General features: G+C 41.7%; 1 protein-coding gene across 1 annotated transcript in view; it reads left to right on the top strand.

Annotated features, from left to right (window-relative positions):
- Positions 1-20,690, top strand: part of PKDCC (protein kinase domain containing, cytoplasmic) — a 33,699-nt gene extending 13,009 nt beyond the window's left edge. The window contains exons 2-7 of the mRNA XM_035560124.2: positions 90-212; positions 2,928-3,199; positions 6,529-6,608; positions 7,538-7,645; positions 16,593-16,766; positions 19,490-20,690. Coding sequence (XP_035416017.1) covers positions 90-212; positions 2,928-3,199; positions 6,529-6,608; positions 7,538-7,645; positions 16,593-16,766; positions 19,490-19,575 — 843 coding nt within the window. The 3' untranslated portion in view covers positions 19,576-20,690. The remainder of the gene's footprint in view (positions 1-89; positions 213-2,927; positions 3,200-6,528; positions 6,609-7,537; positions 7,646-16,592; positions 16,767-19,489) is intronic.
- Positions 20,691-21,847: the final 1,157 nt, after the last annotated feature.

Genomic DNA, 21,847 nt, shown 5'->3' with positions numbered 1-21,847 from the left:
AAAAATGTTTATTTTGCACCTCATCCACTGAGAAATGTAAAAGCGTGCCAAGATATGTTACACTTATACTGCATCGTGATTTTTTTCAGCTCTATGGCTATTGTTACCAAGATAGCAATGACATCCCAGACACACTGACGACCATCACTGAACTAGGCTCGCCTTTAGAGATGATTCAGCTTTTACAGACTTCCTGGGAAGACAGATTTCGAGTAAGTAACAACTGTTCTTTTAAAAGGTCTTTTAAGAGAGTGATGAACATCCAGCATGAAACAGAGGGTATGTACGATGCAGTATAATTCACATTTATTAAGCATTTGCTTTGCTTGTGATTACATCTTGGTTTAGAAGCAAAATTTAACACTCCCTTTCTCTAGTATTTAAGATGTTGTGCTATTTTGTCTTTGATGTTATCTATTTGTAGCTGGTATATGCTTTTTATATTATATCTGTAAATGTTTCTTACTTTCTAAAGCTTGAGGCTCAGCAGTTTTGGCGTTGAGCATAATGCTCTGCAACTGGAATTTAAACAATAGAAGTATGTTACATTTCTATCCTGATCATTATCCTAGGTTGATTTTATAATTGTTTTCTACGGCTTCCTGTTCTGTTCGTCTTTTACTGGGGGAGAGTAAAATCAATGTACACAAATCTGAAAGCCAGGTTGTCCACCACGCTGGCAATTTACCAGGAGCACGAAGGTCACACTTAATTTGTCCAAAATGAAGCCAGACTGCAGCAATGCTTTGATCAAGACAGTGCTGTCTTGATCAGTGTATACTGAAATGTGTAATCGGCTGAGGTTAACTTCCCAAGAAGTTTCAAGGCAGAAGCAGTTTTCATCTAAAACACTTTGGGCTGTATGGCTACATCTGTACCAGAAAATGAAAAGTGCCCCTGACTGTGCTTGGGGACTAACCAGCATGCTGCAGCCTGTATCTGTACTATTAAATTTGGTGCTCTCTCGAGGGTGTGTGGCTATGTGCAAGATACCTATCAGGCATGGTCTTTGGCCATGCTGCCTTCTGAATTATGTCTGGGAAAGGCGAGGGAGCTCAACTTCAGCTCCCTTTTCCTGGAAGAAATACATCTGTAATAAATGTTTCCCTTAGCGTGGATATTTCTGAGCAAGCATTTGCAAAGGTAGGTGAAAGTGTGCTGTCTTAGATAATTTCATGCTCAGTAGCTTGTCTAGGTCTCAACTAACACAGAGAAGAAAGAGGAAATAAAATCATATCTTCTTGATACGTGAGACATATTGGTCAGGTCCTGAAAAGGGCTAAATAAATGGCTTGACTTTATCCCTACAAATAATTTCCTGGTATTGGAGGACTGTGAAGCAAGCTTTGTCCCCAGGGCAGCACCGCTCCCCTCAGCAGTTGTGTGATGCAGAGCACAGACTTCACTTCTCTGCTCGAGGCTTGTTGTACAGAGGTTTTCGCACTCCAGGCTCCCAATAGGTATGCAGGCCATCAGTCCACAGGGGCTGAGCCTGGTCAGAGAGCCTGCCAGTGCAGGACCAACATCTCTTTGGTGTTTGAGAAAAGGTGATAATTTCAGACAACAACCTGTATTTATACTCAAGCTAAGTTCTGGCTTTGCTGGCAGTCAAAGCTATGTGTATTATAGGTTAGTTTTGGCTAGATGTGCCTTTATATACAACGTATTGTGGGATAGCATGTGCAGGAATTTGGTGTACTTCCAGAGGGAGGAAAGGAAGGTCAGGTCTGGCATCTCATCTCTACGCTTGTATTCATTTATACTACAGGCATCGCCATGTAAACTTTGGTATCATTTAAGTAGGATAAAATCGTTCCAGTCCGGTCAAGCAGGGAGGTGATTATGGAAGTGTGGCGTAGTCCTAATGTCCCACAGACATGCGGTCTGTGAGGTGGAACTTCAGACATGTTCAGCCTCTGCATTCTTATGAAGTATGTGTTTAGGTGCTCCCCTGAGCATATCGTTTATGCCCTGAGATCAAATTTTGATTTGACTACTTCAATATATGTGGCCTTGGCAGTGTATTTTAACAAAAACAAAGATTATATATAAACAACAAAAAGCTTGCTCGACCGAATAAGACCTGTTATTAGTGTAACACATAGAATAAAAATTCCAGTATTTAACTGTGTTCACGTTAATGCTACTTTTGCATTAATATATTATGTAGTGGATTTTAAAGGAATGCATGAATTGGAAACAGTACTTTGGTAAGGGAACTGAGTTCAGCATTCATTGAGTTTGCTGTCTGTTAATAGTTATTCGAGTTCCCAACTTGCAATTAAAAAGTGCAGTGTCAGTGCAGAGCTCCTACCCCAGCCTCAAAATGGCATGTGAGGGTCCACCGTGACAGACACTCACCCTTAGAGCTACAGAGGAGCCATGGAGCTGCTTGTTCTGGGTATTTGCTTCATTCCCCCCTGGAAAAGACAAACACAAGGGAAAACAGGAGACAACAATTACAATGGCAGCCAAAAGGCATGGTCAATAGCGAGGCAATACAGACACCCTCTGCAGTCTGAGCCTGAGCTGCAGGAGCAGAGCACTTGGGCCAAAATCCCAGACCTGGAGTTTGTACAGAGCAGAACTGTAGGCTGCATGGTCAGGGCCTGTATGTAATGTGTTATTAAAAGTTAAGGCTTTTATTTCTATTAAAAGTAAGAATAGCAACAATGAGCCATGCTTCATGAATAGTGTGGGAAAGCACTGGTAAAGAAGCTTATTTTTGTTTCAAGTCTCCAAGGGCTTTACAATCAACTATGTTAATCCTATGAAAAATACCTTAGTTGCAACGTTCAGTGTTGAGGATAAGTTATAATGCCCATATTAAGTCATGTATTTATGAATCTATCTTCAGCTAAAGGAGTTTCATTTATATACTTTGTACTGAGAAAATAACACAAGGTACTCATGTTTTTGTATTTCAGATATGTCTCAGCTTAGTTCGGCTTTTGCATTATTTGGCTCACTCTCCTCTTGGCTCTGTGACATTGCTGGATTTTCGCCCTCGACAGTTTGTGATCGTGGATGGGGAGCTGAAGGTGACAGATCTAGATGATGCCAGTATTGAAGAAAGCTCTTGCACCAGTAACAGTGACTGCTTTATGGAGTTCCCAGCAAGAAACTTCACTCTGCCTTGTTCTGTTGAGGGTCGGTGCCAAAACATGAATGAAAAGAGGAATCTCTACAATGCTTACAGGTACCTGATCAGTTTTCTATAAGGTAAAAGGGAATTAAAAATGGGTAAAAAGCCTGCAGCAGCATCTATGGTTATTCACATCAATAAATACATTTTGTCTCAGATCCGTTATCCAAGATCTGTGAATAATCATTTCATTTGGGAAAATACCATAACATAGCATTTATACTGGGAATATATTTGCATGCTTTGAGTGTGGTTCACCACTTAGTCTAATTTTATGTTGGTTTAATTCCACTGAGGTCTTCGTACAAGTAGAGGTTTTTATGAGTACAACCGAGGTGCTTGTAGAGATGGGGGCCCATTAACTCTGTAGTGAGGCAATTCTCACTGTTGTTCTCTGGTGTGAGTTAATAAAGGTTATCACACATTTTTTACCACCAGTTTAGGAAAGGGCTGGCTTCAGAGGCAGAGTGAGAGTTCAGCTGTCATCTTGCACTTTGTCTCGGTGCTCCCCTGCCTTGCAGGAGCCTGCCTTTGGTAGGGTGATAACAGTCCCCAGTGCCACCATGCTGGGCAGGGCTCCGTGACATGCTCGTAGTGTCTACAACATGGGAGTGCAGAGGTGACAATTCATGCTGGACCACTCAGCTGCGTGGAAGAAAGCATTTGGCTGGAGCATCCATCTTCCATGTTTAAGGGAATCCAGATACGAGGATGGAGAATCTCAAAGCAATACCATAATGGTGCGCTCATTTCTTAGACTGACTTCCCTTTCAAGTATCATGCCATTCACTCCTTGCCAGACCACAGCGAGGAGACTCTTCTCCAAAGAGAGTCTTCTGCTTTGGTCCCAGGGTGCTTACCAGCATGTGTGTTGCATTAGCTGACCACACTGAAATGGGCTGCACCACATGACAGCCATCTGCAGTTGTGCAGCGCGGATTTTAGTGTGTCCTGCAAAATTTTCCGTTTCCATTTGCTTGGTTTAAAGATCCTGCTTAGCTAGCTAACTTTTGGTTAAGACCATTTTACTGGTCTGGCTAAGAAACCTTAAATAGGCATCCATCCATCGCAGACTTAAATGGAGATACGTCTGCGGTGTGGTGGGCTTGAGGCAGGTTGCCGGTCTCACTGAAGGAAGCAGTCTTTTCCTATTACAGCTCTTCACATTTCCTTTGAACCGCACATCAGCATGCAGCACAAAGTATCCCAGTGGTTTCAGCCCCTCGTTTTACTTCATGTGATGGAGACAATCGTTTTTTGTTCAACAGCAGATTCAGGCTATAGGAGGCTGTGACTGTCAATGATGAAACATTGGCTACAGACCCTATGCACTTGTATTAGAAGACAAAATCTTTAATTGATTAGGTGTAGGCTACTAGATTCCATATTTTCATGCACTCTGTGGCTGTATGGGTGGAAATTAAGAGTACTCTTTGCCTATGCTCAGCAAAAGGGTTCCTTGAGCTGTTGTTAGGCAGAAGTCAAAAGTAGAAGTCCGTCAAATAATGCATAAAAACCTTGTAATTTTAAAATATAGTAGGCCTTAGCCTTGAAAAGGTAATTAGGCTACCTACTCAATTTCTTTAAATAAATAATTAAAAGAGAGGAAATATTTTGGGAAGAAAAAACTCTACAAGCCTTGGCCCATCTTAATTTTCAGATGGTTACCTTCTGTCATAAACATGTCTCTATGGGTTTTCCTCCAAATGTCCAGGGGAAAAATCCTAAAAGCACTGAATAGTTTTAAAAGTAAGGATAATTAATATTTTGAACTATTGACCAACAGCTGAGATGAATTCTCCATCACTGACAATTCTTAAATTAGGATCAGATAGTTCTCCAAAGAAAAAAGAAATGAGGAAAAGGCTGTAGGAGCAGATTGAAAGGAATCTGACGGTCTGTTAGGCAGATCACAAGTGATGCCACTGACCCTACAATCTATGAATAACAAATGTTCATGTAATTAAGTTGTGCAGGTGCCAGTGCCTGTACATTTCAGAATTTCACATGTGGGTGTTTGCATTAGGACAAGGTGTATGTATAGCCACAGAAAAACAACGAGCTCCACAACTTGCATCTATCTGGCATTTAGGAAAATAAATGGCAGCTACCAAGTTTTTGCATAGAGCTGTTCACAATCAATTGGACTCTGCTTATGAGTACTCTCTAAGCAGAAGAATGAGGTTAAATTTGCTAGATAAATTGTTCGCTACAAATGTGATGTTGCTCTTTAGAGTTCCATGTCTATTTATATTGGCTGTTTCATACTCATGGCTAGGAAAACCTACCTGGGGATAATCCCGCTTGTGAAAATCATAAGTATTATTTTTGTAAGGGATTAAAAGGGATTTAAAATCTCAAGGAAATATTCATTGTGTAAGTGAACTATGTCAGCTCAATAATACCCCTGTCTGCGATCAATTTTTGCTATCAGTAACTCGATTTTTTAATTTGTGCTTGTGTAAGGCATCTGCTAGTCTTGCTCCTGAGTATGAGTCACTGTAGGTTTCTGTTTGACAATGTGGTCTCTGTATATGAAAAAACGTTTACTTTGCTTCACAGGTTAGATGTAAAGCAGGGCAATTTCCCAATTGTGTTACTGTTCTGCTCATTACCTAATATTTATGTCTGATAGTTCTGTTTATATTGTCAGATCCTGAACTGTCCATCTCTATCTTACGTTGCTATGACACTGAGTTTGCAATGGTTAGTAATACTGGAAGAGTAAGAGAAATTTAAAGGAACAATGTGTAGTTAAGTATACTTCAGTGATGTGAAATAAAGGCATATTGTTTTTCCGTTTGTAATTAAAAATATTAAAACGGAGAGTATACATCCAGATATGGCTATCCACATGAATGTGTCTTGAATTTAGATAAATGGTGAGGACAGAGAAGACGTTCTGAACTGCAGTGGCACAGAAACAACAGGTTTTCTCCTGACTGTTAATTTTTACAGTCTAAAAACACTAGAAAAGGAAATAAGTCAGTTATTTGAAATGAGCAGAAATCTGATTTATGCACTTTTAAGCCTTGAAAAAACCCCGAGACTTGTGAGATTCATGGCATCCTTGTAGCATGTCAAGGTACAGACAGCTTTGCAAAGAATCACAATCCATGGGCCTTCGTAGCAAATTTTTGCATTAACGGAAAATTTACACATAGTTACAAGGCAGCCTTGTATATAACAGCATGGTCTAGGTATGCCAGACAGCTGTGTGAATACTCTCAGCTATGTATTTATTTCACAATAGAATATGATTATGTTTCCTGTATAGGTCAACAGCTTACAAGCAATAATAATTTTATTCCTGATGTTGTTTGGTAGTTATTGCATGTTTGTAATCTCTTTATTTCTCAATATGTATTACTTCTCCTTTGCAGGTTTTTTTTCACATATCTTCTGCCACACAGTGCGCCATCCTCTCTGAGACCATTGCTGGATAAGATAGTCAATGCCACAGGTAATCACACTGAATGGGGTAATGCCAAATATTTCTCTTTTCAGTGTGAGCGTCACACAGGGGATGTAGAAGATGCTGTTTTTGTGTTCCCTGTAAGGGAATGAGATTTTTTATATCCAGGGTAACTTTCCCCCCATAAGAGAAGGCAAGAAGGGCTGTATATACCAGAGAACTCTAAATTTTGAGGTTTTAACTATGCTTCACAGATGTCTGTGTTTCTTCCTGACACCTCTGCACAGGAGTGAATTGCATTAGAACACAATTTCTGTGTTTCTTCCATCCCACAGGGAGAGCTCGGTCCTTAGTGAGGAGCTCCTTGTGGCATCTGGAGGAGTCCCTACCTCTAGCAAGAGGAATTGTAATTATAAAGACACGATACTTCCCGGTTGCCAATGGTACTGTTGGTGCTTTTATACCTCAGAGGCCAGAGGCAAGTGAAATTACCATAGACCTTGACTAATAGCCAAGGTAGTGTCTGTGGGACAAGAGTAGCCACATGCGCCTGCAGCTCTGATGTGAGGGCTTTTGGTGCATTGTTCTAGGGGCTTTGTGTCTTGCACTGTGTGTATTCCACGGGGAATTGTATGATACCAGGCTATAACTAATTAGCAAGCAAATCCTTTGGAGTTCCCTGTATTGGCTGAGGTTCATCCCATGCTGGGAGCTCACCACAGCGTTTTTTCGCCCGCAGGCCTGGGCTTCCCATCTGGACAAGCCAGCCTTTGACATGCCTAGCTCATGTCAGGTATGAAATCCAATTTGGTGGTCACTTTGTAGTAGCTAATAGACTTCGTGTCCACATCACAACATCGTCACGGAGTAGGGCACTGCTGGGCTCTGATGCTTAGGGCTTTCTTTGAATGCAGCCTCTCTTTAGCCTTGTGAAGGCTGCTTCTCATCTGAATCATGCTTTTTCTGTGCTTTTAAAGGAGAACTTCACTGGGGAATAGATGAAACAGCTGCTCAGTTAGAAAGAGTTTTGAATCTGTATAAGAGTGGAGAGTACCTACAGAACACCACCCGGATACCGAAAGCTGGTAAAGTATTCTTTCTTGAAACTTGAAAACAGAGACTCTGCTTTGTCTTGTATTTGAGGTTGGAAAGGGAAAATGTGCAGAAAACAGGGAGCTTACAGGCCCTTAAAATCATGCACATGATAATCAGTTGTCTACTTTATGCTTCCTTGGTGCCATCTGAAGCCCTTCTCACTGAATGAGGTGGTTGGGCATCCATAGGAATAAGCAGGCTATATGGGGAAAAGGAAACCCAGCAGATCATGGCTCTCCATAGTGGGTCTGCAGAAATTGTGTTTCATCACACCCACACAATTCTCTGCTGTTGGAGCATTTGAACCCACCCAAACACCAAGACTGAAATAGGAATCCCATAAAGATACCCTAACCCTTTGTGGATTTCCTGAGACTTACGGGAGTTTCTTGCGACTTAAGCACTTGTAGATTGGAAGAGTAAAGTTCTTGCTTGCTGCACAAGAGAAAAGCACTGTTTGCAATAAAAATAATAATTAAAAAAAGATAAAAAAAGGACAGGATCAAAATGAAGTTGCATATAGCATTTTTTTTTCCCTAATAAAATCTCTGCAGCACCACAGGTATATAAGATGCAATTTAAACAGCTGGGATATGTAGGGATGCATGTTCTTCCCGGAAGAGTAGGTTGTGGAATTGAACGTGTCAAAGAGGATTATGTGTGAAGGAAATTCCTGTTAAATATAACAATTGAAAAATCTGTTTTGCAAATTATTTTTGTGTATGTACAATATTCATGTCAAACTGTCAGCATAATTGACAGCAAGTTGATAGGAAAATTGCTGTTTTGCTGCAAAAGCACAGTAAAGAAGGAAAGATGGGTTCTAAATGAAGATGAATGTTGGCACAGAGGGTTTCAGAAGTTCAGTGAAGCATTTTCTCTGTGAAAGAGACACGGGAGCCAAATTCATTCCTGTCTTAGTGCTGTTAACCTCAAAGGGCCATGACACCAGGGATGAATTTGACCCACTTATCAGAATAATTCAATATTTATTTTGTTGTAAAATTGGCAGGAAAATTGTTGCAGGTGTTCATTTAACTTTCTAATTTTCAGCTTTTCATCATGGTCTGTGCTGAGTGATGCCTGTCAACACAGCAAAATTATTTTCAGCAGTACAATCGATAGTACAAACACGTCCTTTGTTGAAGAAGTGCGAGGAGGGCTGAAGTTTTTCTGTGATGCTGGTTGATTCCAGATTTAACTGCCATATCAGGACAATATGAAGTTTTGAATTTTAGAGGTCTGTCATGTTTATAAAAGTGTCTTAGGGAGGAGGGAGGAGAAGTTAGGACAGCACTAGTAAATGTAAGTTTCTACTCGTATGAAGCAGCACTCCATGTGTATTTGGCTACTATATTTTGTGTTAGTTTAATTCCATAGAGTCCTGGATAATATGATGCAGAATCCACTATCCTTGTTCATGGCTAGTAATGCCCTTCTGTGCAAGTAGCCCTTTTTATTTTTAGGACACTGCTCATGGCCTTTAGCACTCTGCAGCATAAGCAAGGATGTTGAAAATCCGTAGATACTTTGTGTATCGTATTTGGCCAGTCTAAAAGGGCACTAAATTAAAGACCATGAGTGTAATATTGAATTCCTTGAGACGAAAAAGATCTCAACCAATGACAAACCTGAGAAATCAGATATCTTGGTGGAAATTACATTTAGATGAGATGTTTTCAGCCTTAGCTGACATGTCTTTAAGATGTGCAGGCCTGTTTCTTGTTTGTTCTAAAGCTACTTTAACCAAACAGAAAAGGAGTTGTAATTTATTTCTATTTTAAGGTTCCTTTTCCTTGCCAGAAAAGTATGAAGAAGTTATACTGTGAGGGTGAAAATACCCCTCTCTACCTCCTCGTTCGTATCCCTTTTATCCCGAGCACATTCCTCCCTCAACTAATATTTGACTTGTAATACCATGCTAGAATTCATTTTAATATCCTCAGTCCAGGGATTATTCAGTAAATGAGGAATTCTTCTGTGGTACAGTGGAATTACAGAAAAGGATGATAGGGGTGCTGGAAAGGACTGCTGTCCAAGTGGTTGTCCTCTTCCCACTGGCAGGCATTCCCAGCTGAGCTGGCTTCCTGACCAGCAAAACCAGGGCTGAACGGTGGAACAGGTCGAATATTTTGTATAACTCTTGATGGGTAGGGGAGGGGAAGATGGGTGAAAAGGGACAACCACGATAATCTCCCACGTTGTCAGCTGAGGTAGTGCTTTGGCCCTGTTTGGGGTCTAGGAGGACCCTGTATAATTGTCTGAAAGCAAAGCAAAATATTTTTGAGGTTACGGGATTTTTTTAAACCTTTTCCATCTTGTTTTGGAACATAATGAATGTTCAAGGAGAGTGTTTTTCAATCCAGTGCCAGGTTAAGATAAAACCTAGAGATTATGGTTTGGTTCTGAGGCCAAATCGGAGTTAGTCAGAGCCTTGCATCTGTATGCCAGTATGCCAAGACTGGCAGGCACAAGTTCACATCAATTTTGCTTCACATGATGAAAATCTCACAGGGCAACTGTCTCCTGAGGATTTTACTCTCTCAAGTAATAAACATGATAAAAATTAACTATGCTAGTCTCCACTGGCATCTGAAGGGTTGTGACAAAAGAAGGCCTTCCGGGTGTAAGATCTAGTTTGAAATCTTAGAGGAGAATTCAAATCGAAGAATTACAACTTGTTTGTTTGTTTAAAAAAGAAACCATAGACGATTCAAGTAATGGTGCTTCAGAATTTGTCTTAGGTCTAAATGTTTTGAATTACGCATTGTCTTGGATGAGTCATTATAAATTCTTACTAGGAAAGAAGAGTTCATGATCTTGGGCAGATGATCTAAGGCTGTAACTAAAACATAAACTTTTAGGAAACAGTTTATCTATCTGAACCTATGTTTTTGAAAGGAAGACCTCTTCCTTCCAAGTGAACAACATGAAGTGAGAAAGGTGATACTGATAATTGGTGGGGAAGTGACATGAAGAAAGTTCTCAACTCTAGTGCTTCCATAAAGAAAGTTTAACAAGATGACATAGTCATATTACAGAAGGTCTTGGATATTAGGCTTTCACTGTGCTCCAGTTGTAAAACATTTTATAGTGCTGTAAATTATATTATGCTCTGGACTTTGCTTTAGTATCTAAGAAACAGAGTAGAGGCACGGGAGACATTCGATAGCTACGTATGTGTTCTGTAATCATAAATCACACTACTGTTAATGTTGATACAGGAACATTACAGTGTTTAAAACAACGCCGTGAGCAAATACTTTTTTTAATATTCTGTCGACTCTTGGTCTCTTCTGCTAGAATCCAGAAGAACGTGAATTAAAACAGAAACCATGTGTTTTCTCTGACGTGTTATCTAAAATGATTAAGTTGTTCCTTTAATTATCAAGATTAAGAAAACTATAAGAAATCTACTGATGCTTATCAGCAAAGCCCTGTCTCAATATCAAAATTTGTATTTCTGCAGTCGAGTGACACTGATTTGTACCAACTGGGTGTCTGGCTCTATAGCTAAGCCCTGGCCTTTCAGTTAGCTCAGAATTTACTCAGAAATGCGTGAAATCAGCTAACACTAGTAAATCCAATAGCTTTGTTATTCATTAAAGCTAATAGATGACCCATTATTAGGCCTAAGGGTGTGCGAGTCCACAGAAAGGCATAATTAGCTTCTGTTGTTAGTTGAAAGTACGTTCACAATGCTAAAAAAGCTGGAAGGCTGGACATAAAGCAAAGACACTTGGTGTTTTCCTTTGTCTTAAGACAATTTGGCAGGATTACGCTGTATGTAAACATTTACAGTACAACAGTGTTTTGAGAAAATATTCTGCAGGGTCACTATAGCAACGTGCTTAGGAAATTGTAAATCTACCCAAGAATTATTGGAGTCAAGCAGGGCGTGTATGTTTGTGCACATGTGTATGTGTGAGAGGGAAATTTTGCAAGGTCACTGGAATATTGTTGGAGGCCGTTCGTATATCCTACGGCAGGCCAAAATGCAGAGACCAAAAGTATTCTGGTGACGGTGCTTGCAGGCTCAGCTGGGAACATACGGCAGTCCTTGCAGCCCGGATTCCTGCTTTATCTTGCACTTGTGCATTTGGCGTTTCATCCCCAGGGATGTCAAGGCTGCTTTGTGGTGGGCTGAGGGGGAACGGTGCACAGGCAGGATGCCTCCCTCTTGTAGAGGGCTGTCACGTGGGCAGCCTGGCACCTGGCTTTGAGCTCAGATACCCTACGTATGTGACCCCATGCACCTTTAGGCTCATTCACCAATCTCATTGCATGTATAGGTGGTTGGGCAGATGTGGCTTGCAGGAGCTGCCCGGGATGAGCGGTGCACGCTGCAGGGGCCGGTGGGGGCAGCAGGGCTCCTCACTGTAGCAGGGATGACTCCCACCGTGTAACGTTAATGGGAATAAAATGTCACAGAACATGCCATTCTTATTTACTTGTGCTGCGGTGACACCACGCGTACCGATTTAAATATGGCGCTCCTGTGAGCACAATAGGTGCATGTGAAGAGGCAGCATTAGTTTGCAGGCTGCATGCATGAAACAGCCAAAGGACGAAAACGCACGCCAGAGCAGCGGTGCTACCTCCCGGTCTTACAGCAAATCCGTGTCCTGGCAGGCCTTCCTGTCCTTCCAAACAGTTGGGGTTTGTCAGAAATGATTAAAAACAGAGACGCAGGATACACCTAGCGGGCTGTTTTCTCTGGTACACAAAAACTAGTTTTCTGTAGCACAACTGTACGTAAGGCTGCGTGAAGCTTTTCGTCAGAACAATGTTTAAATGTGAGGTACTGAGGCATGAGGAAGTTTTAAGCAGAAAACGAAACATGCTAAAAACATAAGTGCATTATTATCTATTTAGGATCTGATTCTGCATTCCTTAATTTCCCTGGGAATCTGTGGGACAGTTTGTGTAGCAAAATACTGCTCAGTGCTGTTATCACTGAGATGATTGGCAAGATGAGGCTCTTTTCTGCTTACTTGTAAGCAAAGCAATTAAAAGAAAATCCAGATTTGACTGCCAGTGTTTTTTTTTTTTTTCCCATTGTTGAGGAACAGAGGAAGGAGGAAAAGGAGTAACATGATTTCTGATTTCTTTTCAAGGATGAACGTTACTGCATAAATGTCACTGACCCATGCTGTATTGGCAGGTGATAACTAGAAAAGAAAACTGGGCAAATTTCCAACGAGTAGCTGTAGTTGGTAGTAAAAGTGCAATCTGGCTGCTGTGGCTGAAATAAACGGTCATTAGGACTGATTAAAGTCAGATTTAGGGTGACTCAAACAACCTAAAAGGGGGAAACCACAGGCGGTTTCACATAGTTTATAATATACTTGTGGAGTTATTTATATGACTCAGTCTAGTAGAGTGAAAATGAGTATGTTTATAGATTATAGTCAGCTTTGGGACAACACAGGTGATTTTTGATGGAAAGAGGTTAGAATGAGATTTTCAAGGGCTGGCTTTCTCTCAGAGCTCTTCCACTGGTCAGTGAGGCTACAGATCGTGTTTTAAGTTGCCTGTCTTACCTGTCATGAGAAGGCACACGTTTTGAAAATTGCTGTGGCTGTTGTGGGGATGGCTATTCCTGTAAGAAAATTTTAAGAAGATTTTGGACCAATTGAAACAGCATGTTTTGATTGTCCGGAGCAAGCTTTTAAAAATATTTGAAAACTATTAAAAATATTGCAAGACAAAACTTCTGAGAGTTGCCCAGATGCAGCATAGCAAGATATTCTGAACTATCAAAATGTTTACGTGGCAGGAAAAATGTTTCCCAGTAGGATTTATTTGTCTAGCTGAGAGCAGCGAATCAGCTCCCGTATGTTAAGCTGGAGTAAATCTGTCATAAGTGACATCGAGATTGGGCTTACTGCATTACATTTATTTGCTTCAGCCCTCACAAAATAACTAGATGGAAAAAAGGCTTTTTGTTCATCTATCGTGATAGCATTAGGAGTGTCATGCATTTCTCTGATCTATTCCTTGCCTTGATAGACTTTATATACTCTGTGTCAAACTATGTATACGTATGCAAAAGTGTAAATTTATGGCTGCATTTATGGTATTAGGCAAGTATTTATTGGTTTTAAACACCATTAGTCTGGAAATCGACCAGAACTTTGACCTTTTTATGATGTGATTTACTGCCGTGAGCCTTCAAATTCCATGGACTCCATTTAAGCAAGTTTCAGGTCTTGGCAGGACAAAAACCTGAGCTAGAGCTGTCTCTAACCCAGTGGGGAACCGCTAAATCGAGCGAGTAACTGGACTGGGGCAACGAGGGTGATCATTTAAAGGTGTGGGGCAAGCCCAGCTCCATCACTGGGATCTGGCATGGTTGGCCTTGATGTCTGACTTGCCCTGCGTTTGTAACACCAGACAATTCTGTGCCATGATGTTTTTGTTTTGGTATATATCGCATGGCATACCACAAAGGCTTTACTGACTTTCAAAAACAAGAAACAAAGGGCTGAAAGGGTTTGGGTGCAAAAGGTAGTGCATAGCGATTGCACAGGAGAGCTTTGTTCCTGTTTGTGATTTATCGAGCAGGTTTTGTGTAAGAGGGGAACAGCTCTTTAAACTGATGCAATGAGTACTGATGTTTGGGTTCCTTATGCATTTAGGTCTCTCATACACAAGTGTATTTCCCTCTGGTATAAATTGGACTTGAATGCGAGGAGCTGATGCAGGCCTGTTACAGTGTGGGTTCTCTCAGCTGGCTGGGGCTGGTGGGGGGCAAGGAGCAGCAGGAGGCTCTGGTGATTGCCAGGACACATCTCCACCAAGGGACGTGCTTCAGGAGGGCCCTTCCTCTCTCTCCTTGCACTTATGTGAGAAGAGTGTATTTCTTCTCAACTCATGCAAGTAAGGGTTCAGGGGTCAGCTTCCTAATTTGTGGCTGTGTAAACAAGAGATTCCAGGGATGTTTGCCTTTGGTGTGCAGGGGGTGAAGGCAGCTACGTTGCCCTACTCGAGATAAAGTGAGTTTTGGAGAAAAATGCAGTTTCCACAGACCTGCACTCAGCTGGCATTGTGTTGAGTTTTGGGTAATTTCTGACCGTGATCATCTCAGAAAGAATCCCATGCTGGCTTCCTGGGGCAGCAGGAGCACCTGGCTGGGTTGGAATGGCTGCACGCCCTCACCTGTCCTGCCCCCTGCTCCTCTGCAGCAGAATGCTCCCCAGAGGGTCCTGCTGCATCCACCTTGGCTGCTTGGGCCCCTACGTACCAGCTGGGAGGTTTGCATCCCCTCCTGCCATGTGAGCCAGGACCCTGCTTTCACCATTACGGTCATTGCTGGCCCTCCTCTGTCATTTAACATTTACAAGCTGCCCAAATGATTCACCAGGCTCAATTTTTTGGCATCTCATTTGCACGCATCATTTTACTGACCTTGGTTGTAAGGCACCGATCAATATTCAGCAGTAACCGTACAGAGATAAGAGAACATTATTCACTTACATTCAGTTATGGTTATTGCTCTACGGCTGATAAAAACAATTAGAAAGAAAAAGGGATCTTTACCTAGCCAGTCAGTAGCAGCTTGATGCATGCAGCGACTTTTCTTCAAAAGGACTGCATATATATTTTTGATGGTGAAATGAATGTTTCTAATGTGAAACTAATTAGTCTTTTTCTTTTCTTCATGAGTGTGTCTGTATTTCCTGAATTAATGAAAGGGATTTTTGCCTTTGGTGTAAGTTGGACATGATCAGCTCTGATTTTGCTTCCTGTTTGTGTGTGTGTCTTATGATAATTTTAATGAGTCAGGCCTAAAAAAGAATGTACTGACTGCATTTGTTTCACACTGTGTCAGACTGCGGTATTAATGAGCACTTGTGGGTGTGCAATTCTTTTCCCAATTGAAATACCAGCAGTTTAGACTCACTGGCACACTTGCCTCTGACTTGGTGGTGTTTGTAAAATGTGCTGTCTGAAATATTTGCAGGCTGTATCTGCAATGTCAGGAAGAAAATGCCTGAATGAAAGTGACTTAAGAATAGGCTGTGAGTCAGGGCAGCCATCTCTGGTTTCTATAATAGATACAATGAGAAGAAATATAGAATGTATTTATTTTTTGAATAGGATGGGTGGGGGAGAGAGACAGGAGGGAACCATCCGTTTGTGTGTCCGGAAGCTAAATAGAGATGTGTCTAAATGATTAGTTTAATTTGCTGGTGCATTCATTAGAGAAACCCCCATAAGTGGCTGGGAAACCTAGAGGAGCTGTGAACAGAGAACAAGGGGAGCTCATAAAGGCAGGGGAGACTGAACGGCAGCCAAGGGGACGAGCAAAGCACCGGGCAGCGCGGAGGCCAGGGCAGCCACCATGCCGACATGCTTCCTGAGCTTTTTTTCCCTTCTCCTCCCGGAGGCCCATCAAGCAACTCCCCTTTTGTGCTCATCTGAGCAAGCAAAACAAAAAAGTTTGCTTAATTAAAAGGCTGTCTTTTTTTTCCCCCTCTAAAGGGGCTGGAGGAAACTAGCATGCTGCTGTGAGCGCAAGGGAGGGCTGGGGATGCATGGTGGGGCTCCCCACGGCAGTCCCGCTCTCTGAGCAGAAGTAGGACAGCCAGTCGGTTCATTCGAGTGGATGCTCTTGGTTCAATGGGACATTCTTCCCCTAAAACTCCTGGTAAGACCAGAGCCTCGCTGGTACGGTGGAGAAGGGGAAAGCATTTTGTGCACAGACTGTTTATTTACAGACCCTTTCTGGAAAGGGGAAAAAAAAGTGAGAAGAAAGGAAAAGGAAAGTAAGGTGCAGAGCTATAAACACGCTTGGGAGTGAAATGAGGCTGGTACAGTCACCTTTTCCATCATAAATACCCCTCTCCTAAGCTGTTAAAATAACCTTGCCTGCTAAGAACAAGCACTTTGCTAGAGCTTTCAGACCGATTGCTTTACTCTGGTTATTTGCAGAGTACAGGCGGGTGCCTGAAGCCTTTATTCCTGATGAGAACTACAGATGCTGGCCATCTTACCATCACAAAGGCTGCCTCCTCTCCGTGTTTGACGTCAATGAAGCCATCGAGATCTGTGACAGCTACTCCCAGTGCAAAGCTTTCGTCTTGACTAACCAGACGACTTGGACAGGTAGGTCACGGGTGCTGCTGAAGAGGAGCAGCAGGAGCTGAGTCATGTATGCCGGTTGCTTCAAGCGTTTCAGTACCACTTGGGGAGCATGCTGTGCTGGACTGTGGGAGCCACCACTGACAGCAACAAGAGAGAAGAGTTTCTGATGGTTCAATGGAGGTCTTTTGGGCTTTGGTGGGACATTTTCTTGCCTCCCTTCAGGGGAGCAGGAGTCTGCTGGTAGACCCAAAGGAGCAGGCACCAGAGGGCTTTAGGATATGCACCATAGGTTTCCAAACCGTAGAGTCCAAAATTTTATTTTGAAGTACAGCGACAGAGGTAACAACAGAAATCTGTGACCTGTTTCTGCAGTTAAATGTGCAGGCCGTGGTGCAACATCTGGGTTTATATAAACCTTTCCAATCCATATCGTTGTTGCATTTTGACACAAAACCAAACAGGTTCTCCCACGCATCTAGCTGGGACTTCCCAGCTGGTGTAAGAGATGTTCTCGTGCTGGTGGGAGCAGCATACTGCCCATAGGGCTTTGGCTGAAGGACAGTGAGGAGGGAGGGTTTACACCAGTTAGAGGTGGAAATGCGCAGCGCATTTCAGCTGGGAAACTACAGGAACTTTGAGGGGAAAATCCCATTTGCTACCACAACTCATTTTCTTGTCTACCAGAATATGCTTCTTGAAAAGATAAATACACTTTCCAAAAGGTTTGTGGGCCTGGCAGTCTCAGTGTGGTTCCCCTGAAGGCAGCCAGTCTGTGCTGATTAACATCAGTGGAGCATCGATCCTGGCTCGTGGCTGCTGAACCAGACCGAGGCTTGTTTCAGGGAGCTCCACAGCACTCCAAGAAGCGAAAATGTTACAAGTGCCTTCTAGAAAGAGACATGATTGTGTGTATAAGGTGGACTGGACTAAATCCATGCTCTTCTGTCGTCATCTCATGAGATAAAGCCCCCACTGAAGCCAGTGTGAGGTTTTTCTCCCATGATGACTGGTTGTGCACGTATGTCCTGTGGACTCTCATCCTGTGACTGCTCTGCATCTTCTCCATGCACACAGTGCTATTCTTCTGCTTGAGCAATCTCAAGCAATTTTGGCTAGAGCCAGGCTGGTTACCCTACTCCTGTGTTTGAGAGGAAGGGTGGATGATGTGAGCCAAGGCTTGGGAAAGCTGATTTAAGGCCTTGCTGTTCCACAGATTTCAGCACGGCAAGTTATTTAGGCTCTAAGACTCAGCTCTCTGTCTGTACAGCTGTGATCACAGCAGGTCTTAACTTCATACTCAAAATTTACTCTGTGTGCAGTTGGGTGCTTTGGTTGTACTTAGCTGAGCAACATAAATACACACCAAAGTCAGGGTTGTATATGTGCCTATTTCTCAGTGCAGGTCTCCAGCTCCAAAAGTAACACGATTAAAGAGAAACTACACATACCAGGGCGTTTTAGGCAGTACTGCTACAGCTTTCTGTATTTCTTGTGCTTCTGAGAGATTTGAACAGAGACTTACATGGATCCAAGAGTAACTTAGTTTATATTAACCTTGCCTGTGGCTAACCAGTGACTGCTAGGTCATCATGTCAGACTATCTGTAGTCAGACTTTTGAAGTTAACTCACATACTAAAAAATAATTCTTATGTCACATGGAAATTCCTAGGAAGTTTAGAGCAGCTCCTGTCTCAGATTTTGATATTAAAAGCAAATGAGACATAGCAGCCATATTTCAAGTGTTATTTTTTCATTCCCTTTTCTGTGCCATCCCTGACATATAAGCACACAAGTCCCTGCAATGTGCAGCATGGAAATTTGGTTAGTAATTGAGACATCCTGTTTGCCATGTGATACTTCTAAGAAAATAGTGTTATGGGAGCCCCCTAGAGAGGCAGGCTGGGAGTAAAGAGCAATTGTTTCCTCTGAATATTAGAGTGTGAAGGCAGAGGTTGAATAGCTGTGGAGAATACCTCTGTGGCCTCTGCTCCAAGGAACTGCTGTGTCTGAAGGAGAGCAGGTAGATAGGGATGTGAATAAGATGCTGGTTCAGCAAGCAAGTACAAGACCTGTACTGCAGCTCCCATGGACAGCAGTGAGTGAAACCTCACTAAAATCAGTCACGCTGGACTTGGCAGGGTGTCTTGCACTGCCAGGGGGTTCTCAATGGATGCGGATTTATTTCTTTATTTTTTGTATGAGGAGTAAATGCCTTGCTCCAGAATGTGTAAAAACCCAGAGCTACAAAGTGATCAACAAGAGCTATTTCAGAGCAAGTAAAGCTTAATGTATCTTGTGCTGATCAGTACAGCAAAGATTCAAACATGCAAAGATGATTCCGCTCCTGTACAACCAAATGTCTGCCCTTTATTTAAGCCCTGAACCCAGGCCCATTTATATCAGTGGGAGAGTCTTTAAAGACATTTTTTCTTTAAAGATTATGTTAAATTTGTATTAAAATCTTCAGACCTCTCTTTCCTTTACCTTGTTAGCTATATGCAGCCATATCTTGACCATAATCACATAAGAATAAAAATACAGAGCCCAGGAGAGATCAGTGTACCTTGAAGTGAAATCATTTCAGTTTTATAATAGTTGAAGTTAAGAAGTTCAATGTTGGGGTGCCTAAATGGTATACAGGTTGATCGTGAATATGAAATGTCAGTACTGTAAAGCAGGCAACCTTTTGCTCATCACTTCTAGTTACCTTTTTTTCCTCCCTCCCCTCTCCTACTCCGTGCAGGTCGGCAGCTTGTCTTCTTCAAGACGGCCTCAAATCATATCATGCCTGATCCTGACAAGATAACGTATGTGAAAGTGACAGACTGACAGCTAAAGTGGCTCGGTCTGATGCGTGAGTGACAAGAGCTGTTTGTGTATAAATATAGGCAGCTGTTATGTATAGGATGGCTGTGGACGGGGAGATAATTGCACTATTACTCATTCTAATCTATAGAGTGCTAAACAAAACTTTAAAGAAATAACCTGCATGACCAGGATGAATGTGCAATAAAACAACACTTTGAAAATGTGATTTTAAAACAAAGCAAAGTACAAAATACGATACACTGTTGGGATGTAATTTTGCTTACAAATCAGCTGGCAGCTCTAGCTTTTCTAACCAAGGTTAGCATGACCTTTCTGACCTGTGCATGTGTGTACAGGGATGGAAACTGATCATTTCTACGAGAAGTCTGTATCCTCTGCATTGATATTTATTTGGGCACGTACAACTGAGTAACTGAAGCATATCAGTTTGTAAGCTAAGTATCAAACATTACTGAAGACAATCAGCATTCGTGTTAACGTTATCAAATATGCAATAGCAACATGTTTGTCAAAATGAAGGAATTGGTTATGTTTAGAATTGCAAGACTGTAGCTAATTTTCTTTTTTGCTTCCAATGTTATCACAAAGGTTCGTATTTTTTTAATTTAAAAGAGCCATTTTGTAGGTCTAGCAAATCACATAAGCATATGAATGGTCCCACTGAAAGGCTAGGGACTTACCCAAGTGCTGAGTGCTTTGCTGAATAGGGATAGGCCTAAGCATATGCTTACAATTAAGCCTGTGCTTAAGACTTTTGTTGAATCGAGTCTGAATTGTTCATGAAGCAACATCTTTGACAGATTGGTAAAGCAATCCATCTGGTTGAACAGGACTATTTTGTTGAATATCTTGCAGTTATTCATATTTTTTTATCATCAAATCCTTGGTTTTCTAAGGCACCGCTTGCTAATTCTTAGAGTGAATGAAGTAAATGACCTCAATAATGGTAATTGAATTCTAGCCTTAATTCTATATAAAATGCTTTTTATAGGCATGGTGTGTCTAGAAAATTTGCTTTCAGTGAAAGCAATAAAGTAAATGCTAAAGTGACCAATGTCATACTGTTTTGTAGTTTGTACAGCCAGGAAAAAATGTGCTTTTGTTTCTTAAATTGTTTATTTTTGTAAAAAAAATAAATAAATAAATAAATAAATAAAAGATAAATATGATCGCTTTCATACTCAGTTTTCTTGTGTTGCAAATAAATGCCAAAATCCAGTGAAGACTTAGCCATAATGCATTGTAAGTCACATTACGCATGGGATACTATTTCCAGGAACAAATTGAGGTTGCATCAGTGTCTTCCATGAAGGATGGGTTTTGGAGTGGCTTTATCTATGGGCTTGCCTGTCACAAAGCAGGTGGCCGTTATAAAACAACGCCTCAGCAACCTTTCTTCTTTGTGGTTTGAGTCATGTCAGCACCAGCCTTCTAACATTGGGAAGGGGAGAGGATGAGAACAGAACCTGAAGTAATTAGCAGTGGTGCTAAATGGTGTTTTTCTTGCTGCGCTTTACCAAGAAGAGAGAGGGAAGGATGGATGGCAGGAGAGCAGGGAAGCTGGGAAGAAGTGTTCATAGCCTGAGTGATTACGCACGAGGGATGGTCTGATAGTGACACGGTTGGCAGCAGGTCTTGTCTCACCACGGTTTCTCCGAGGTCACTGATACCCTAATGACTTCTGGCAATTCACTGAAGTGACATGCTGTAATGGCCGTAACTCACAAATTATCAAACTGCCCCCCCTAATAGCTCAGCTGATTGCGTCGCAGTGCACTTAGGAACCCATCAATCACACTGTGGTAATAAACAAACACTACAGATTCTTCTAAAATTGCTACATAAATCATGCCAACACATACTGCACAGTTCATTGAAGTGATCTGGGTTGTTGGCACTGAGGTGTTGGTATGTATTTTGAAAGTCTTTAACCTCCTGTGATTGCCTTCCCATTAAGTGCTGTACACCATTCCAAAAATACTCAGCATTTAAAAACAATGTGGATGGCTTAAATCCTTTAGCTATGTTCCTAGATAAAATTTATCAACAGTTAAAAGAAAAAAGATATCTGGGGCAATTCCTTAATATTGTAGGCAGGTAACTTAGGATAGTTTCATTGTTTTCTGCACACCTGAAAAAAACACCTCTGAAGTCAGATTTTTTTTTTATCTCTGGAATTAAACTTGCCAAACCAATTTACATCAGCTTTTGCAAACGGAGATCAAGTAAGCAAGAAAGAAACATAGCCATGAGCCAAGAAGCTGGATGCTGG

Source organism: Cygnus atratus, chromosome 3 (assembly GCF_013377495.2).
Source record: "Cygnus atratus isolate AKBS03 ecotype Queensland, Australia chromosome 3, CAtr_DNAZoo_HiC_assembly, whole genome shotgun sequence".
In the NCBI taxonomy this organism is placed as follows: Eukaryota; Metazoa; Chordata; class Aves; order Anseriformes; family Anatidae; genus Cygnus; species Cygnus atratus.
The sequence above is the reverse complement of the archived record's forward strand: the minus strand, read 5'-3'. Positions and strand labels throughout refer to the sequence as shown.